The sequence below is a fragment of the Scatophagus argus genome, chromosome 15, assembly GCF_020382885.2.
Source record: "Scatophagus argus isolate fScaArg1 chromosome 15, fScaArg1.pri, whole genome shotgun sequence".
Taxonomy (NCBI): Eukaryota; Metazoa; Chordata; class Actinopteri; family Scatophagidae; genus Scatophagus; species Scatophagus argus.
This window is the reverse complement of record NC_058507.1, coordinates 10,052,378-10,057,881: the sequence shown is the minus strand read 5'-3', so window position 1 is coordinate 10,057,881 and position 5,504 is coordinate 10,052,378. Positions and strand designations below refer to the sequence as shown.

At 41.9% G+C, this 5,504-nt stretch overlaps 1 protein-coding gene across 1 annotated transcript; it reads left to right on the top strand.

Annotated features, from left to right (window-relative positions):
• The first annotated feature begins 823 nt into the window (after window positions 1-823).
• On the top strand, window positions 824-3,008 carry dio3a (iodothyronine deiodinase 3a). Its single transcript, XM_046413961.1, has one exon. It carries the CDS (start codon window positions 1,696-1,698, stop codon window positions 2,479-2,481), a length of 786 nt encoding a protein of 261 aa, XP_046269917.1. The 5' UTR covers window positions 824-1,695; the 3' UTR covers window positions 2,482-3,008.
• Window positions 3,009-5,504: the final 2,496 nt, after the last annotated feature.

The window sequence follows — 5,504 nt, the reverse complement described above, 5'->3', positions numbered from 1 at the left end:
TCCAGTGTTAGTCGTGTGCTACAGACCTCACTCACTTGTCTGGTCTGCTGGAGACTCAGTTGTCTGGTCTGCTGGAGAACCGGTTTGAGCTCCAGGTTGCTTGATGTGCTGAGATTTCATTATTAGTAGCTTGTGTTTGAACTTAGTTAATCACACATTAGTCTTGCAGTTTATGTATTTATTCTGTCAAGACAACAGCAATTAAACATGAGTGTATATATTCATATAAAATATTAGTCCCTGTTTGTTAGACTTAAACATGACATAAACTGTTGTCTTTCATTTGTATTCCTAATAAACCATCACATGAAACTGACCTGCTTACTTTTGATGGCAGATAGCAAAACAGTCCATACCTCGTGGAATAATCTTGTAAAATTAGTTAATCCCTTCTGCAGGCTTAGCAATGTCATGAAGCTGATTCTCACGAAAACTGCAAGGATATCAAGCTGCCAGGAGCAGATCAGTGTGACGTTCGAACATCTCAAGTTCCCAAACCCTCTGCTGAGGTGTCGAACAGATTAACAGATTCATCAGCATGCACTTTAATGTCATGACAACTGCTAGTCAAAGTTAAACTCATGGTGGAACTGGGCAAAAGTGCATATATATGTAGTTGTTTTTTGGGGGGTGGCTCTTTGAGTACTTACTCAGGTGTGTGCATGCGTGCTTTGGTTGATAATTGATAGATAATATCATTCAAGTGGAAAAATAGTGCTTCATTCAGACATAAGTTTCAGAATGACTCTTCCTCCATACTGTGACTTTTCTTCGCTTATCTGAATTGACTCCAGAATTGTGGCATTTTTTCCAAAGCGCTCTGACTTTTTGTTCATGTTCAGATATCCAACTTCAGAATTTAATCTTTTTACGGATTCCTGACTTTTATTTAATCAGGATTTTTCTCAGTTTTTCCTCAGCTTTAGTCATGTGACATTAATGGCGGTCACTTCTCCGTCTCTGATTCTTGCCTTACATTACATGGCCAGGCACCATACACCTGATTTATCATATTATACATTATTAAAGAGACAAATGTGATTTAAACATCTGAGCAGTTTAGACACGTGGTTGCATTAACATCATGTGAATATAGCGTCTCTGTTGCTGATATCTCTCATGTGACGAGCATTGGTCCATCATTTTTGGACTGATGGCGCATTGCATGTGGACTAATATTATGGTTAACGTGATGGTGACTCTAACTCTTGAGGACAGCTTCGTGGTTAAAGAAACGTGTGCTTTACGTGGACTTAAGCTCTTCCGCATCCTCTGAAATGTGTTCCGGCAACACGCTCGTTGTCACTGCGGCAAGAAGCGCTGCAGAAGCACCAACTTAGGGCTGTTGTCGCACACGATACCCTACAACATTCACTGATCACAAAACACGAGCAGTTGGGTATTTCTGTCAGTTTAAACAGGCGCATGCTGTCAAAAACATGAAGACTCTGTCCGTATAACGCACTGCTGTGCCGCACCCTGTCCTGCACCCTTAGGTTTTGGCTGTGACTCAAAGCTGTGGAGTTGACAGAAGGTAATCCTCACCATGTGAGGCCTCGGCCCCAGTTTGGAGGCGGGGTGTGATTCATTGAAATCTGTCGGTGCTATAAAAAGGGGGAGTTGCAAGTAACCCAACTTCAACCCACAAGATCGTGGCAAGGCACTAGACCATACGGGTCGTTATTCTAAGTGATAATGAATACAGTCAAAGCAGTTAAAAATGCAGTAGTCTGTCTCGTCTTGCTGCCCCGTTTTCTGATGGCAGCAGTCATGTTTTGGCTGCTTGACTTTCTATGCATTAGAAAAAGGGTTTTCTTCAGAATGAAGGAGCAGGAGGGTGATGCCATCGACCCCCCTCTGTGCATTTCAGACTCAAACCGGTTCTTCAGCCTGGAGTCCCTCAAGGCGGTGTGGCACGGCCAAAAACTGGACTTTCTGAAAGCAGCGCATCTCGGACACGGAGCGCCCAACACCGAAGTTGTTCAGCTGGAGGATCAGCGGCGCAGCCGCATCCTCGATTACGCAAAGGACAAGAGACCGCTCATCCTCAACTTTGGCAGCTGCACCTGACCACCGTTCATGGCGCGTCTGAAGGCTTTCCGGGGAGTCGTGGAGCAGAACGCAGATATAGCAGACTCTGTAGTTGTGTACATCGAGGAAGCCCATCCCTCCGACGGCTGGATGAGCACCGACGCGCCCTATCAGATCCCCAGACACCGGTGTCTGGAGGACCGGCTGAACGCTGCCCAGCTGATGCACCTGGAGGTGCCCGGCTGCCTGGTCGTGGTCGACAGCATGGAAAACTCCTCCAACGCTGCGTACGGAGCTTATTTCGACAGACTTTATATACTACAGGACGGAAAGATAGTTTACCAGGGTGGCAGAGGACCTGAAGGGTATCGGATCACAGAGCTCAGAGACTGGTTGGATCAATACAGAAAGAAGCTGGACAAATCCAGTAATCAAGTTATCCATGTGTAGATTAGTTGCCATCTTTTTAGAGCTGCTATGACGAACAAAACAAATGCTGCAGATTTTTCAGTATTATAACTCCGGTTAGATTGATTTAATGCTAATGGTTTAAGTGTATTTATTTTTGATATGTTTGGATGAAAGTAGTTTGTTCAACCTTGTAGGATGTACCACAGTAGGCTCCTTCCTGTCATATTGGATCCACCCATAAACAGGTTAGTTTGTCTGGACCTCATTTGTTTGTGAACAAAAGTATTTAGTGTGTCAAACGTTTTGTTTTGAATTACCTCTCCTCGTGTTGAAGCGCCTTCAGTGAATCAGTCAGGATGTCGAGATGTGCGCATCACTGTGTTCGTCAGTATTGTTGTGAAGTTCGGTTTTTAAACGGTCTGAAACCAGAGAACCGAGACTGATGTTTTCCATACTGGAGATCATGGTGAAGGTGCTGCTGTCTGTCCTGCATGGCGCAACTGTTTGTAAATATTGTTCCGTTTTATGGAGATATTTTTCATACAATAAAATGCTTTGATTTACTCCTTCATTGCAGGCCTATTTTATTTTAAACAAAAAGGCTACATTGAGTTGCATTACTGTTTTTTTTTTTTTTTTTTTTTTGCATTCTTGGTGCGTTTTTCAAGGTCTCTTTTTGCAAAAACAACATGCTGTTTGTAGATTTCACAGTAATTTGATCTCTTATAGTAAGAAGACAAAAGGGTGATTGTCCTGCACTGTAAACCACAACAGGCCTCCCGTGGGTTCCTCAACAAGTCTCCCTTCAGAAGTGCAGTCCCTGAAATCGGTGTGGAGATACCGAAAAAAATATAAAGAAATCTTTTAAATCACTTCAAACCGGATAAGATCGCTCCAAATCTCCAAACAGAAAAGCTCTTTAAAAGCGAATATTATTGCATTATTGAACACAGATTCCTGGTGATTTGCAACTAAAACCAACTTCATCTCAAAATGAAGAAAAGCTAACATTTTTTTCCTTCCACAAGATCACTGTCTAATTGAGACAGAGATTTTTAATTTGACATAGGCCTCGATTTTTCTCAAGTTAAATGAGAAGCAAAATCAGCCACGTCCTGCAGGCACGTTTGGTCTCCACAATGAGGAGGATGAAATATCTCGTGTCAGATTAGTGGCCAGACACCCTTAAAACCGTACAGGTTGTGATTATACAGTAGGTCTTTGGTTAACCCTGCGGGGAAAAAGCCGAGCTTTGTTCTCCACAGCCCCTTCCTAAGCCTTTGACCTCCCACAATTAAAAGAGGATAATCACACCTGATCCTATTATGCTGAGTGATATATCCACCTATAAGGGTCTAAACACACAAATGTTTTCAGGGCTTAGCACAGCGATCCCAGAGCAGAAAAACAGTCTGGAGCAAAGGCACGTAGCTGCATACAGAATTCCCCTGGGCAGCGCATCTGACATACTCAAATATCTGTAACTCCCTGCAGTGATTTAATGCTACTCCCTTGAGTCTTGACCATAAACATAAACCAAATGCTATGAAATTCACCATGTTAGAGTTTTCCTGGAAAAGGATTTCATCCTGCTTTGTACTCTACACCATCTAAAAGTGAAGGAAAATCCCTCCAGTCGTGACGCACTGCAGTCACAATGGGGGGCAATGCCTCAGTTACAGATGACTAAGGAAACCAAATGAAAACCTGCACATTTGGAGCAACACCTTGTCAGATTCTTTGATTTCCTGTCTCTCTCTCTCTCTCTCTCAGTGTTGTAATTCATAGTCAGCTTTGGAACATAAAGCTGTTTCCTCCAGAAACAACCACGATTGTAAATCACCAGCACCATACAAACAGGGCTTTAGAAACTCAGATGTGGCACAAGGATGCGTATTGTTGTTTAATTTTACCTGAAAACAGTGCTTATGAATTGCAGCTTTGGAGCAATTTCGAGACAGCTTGTCTGCTGTAAATATCACTTGATGTTTGAAATTAGTAGTAGTGATAAAGTAGAAGCAGAAAGCATTTGTTGTTTGCCAGTAAAACAGGATCCATAATTTTTTTGGTGTCTGAGACTTGGTGATAAAATTGATCGTGTCTTGCTAGTTTTCAGTCCCTGGCAGTTAAAACTCTGACGCATTGTGTCCACATATGTGGAGGTTATGTTGTTGAACAGCAGGACAGCGTGAATGTGAAGCGACAGATTTGGTTATTTTAATTTAGTCTGCAGGAACAAGTTAACATCTTCTTTTGTACTTTTATTGGAGATGCAGTAATATACCTGAACTTTATAACAGTGGGTCCCAACCTGAGTGGTGGGACCTTTCTAAGGGTCACAGTATAAATCTGATCTAAAGCCTAGAGACGAAACACATTCATTGATTAGTCAGTCTACAGAAAATTATTCATGAGAGATTTTGACAGTCAATCAATCAGTAGTTTCAAGCAAACCATATGTTTGCTGGTTCTAGCTTCACGAATATGAATGAGATTTGCAGCTTTCCTCTCTTTTATATCTTTAAGTGTGAATATCTTTTGATTGTGGGTTCAAACAAAACCTCCAGTTTGTAGACATCCTTGGATCTGGAAAATTGTGATCGGCCCCTGATGCTTAAAAGATAAGACAATAGACTGAAGGTTAGTTGCAGCCCTACACGAGACAGTTAAAGGTAGGAAAACGGAAAGAAATGATACAACAAAACAAAAAAAACTATTCATTTTATTCCACATGTTTGTCTAATCTTTGCTTTCTTTTTCTTAAATTTATAGCCAATTCAAACTCTACCGGCCTCTAAATATCAGAAAATGAAAGGAAATCACCTTGGATAAACTGCTCTGAGACAATAGATATCCAGTGTGTAGTGGGTCAGAGGAAAATGTTTGGAGCCATTGCAGTCACAGAAACTGGAATAAGTCCAGCGGCATTAGAAAATATGGTGCTGGACTGACTGCAGGGGTTTTACAGTGACTTCTCATCTGGAATACATTTAACACACAAACATAGAAATGAAATATAACTTGAAGTGTAACCTGGTGTGCACCCCCAAAGAGAAACCCCT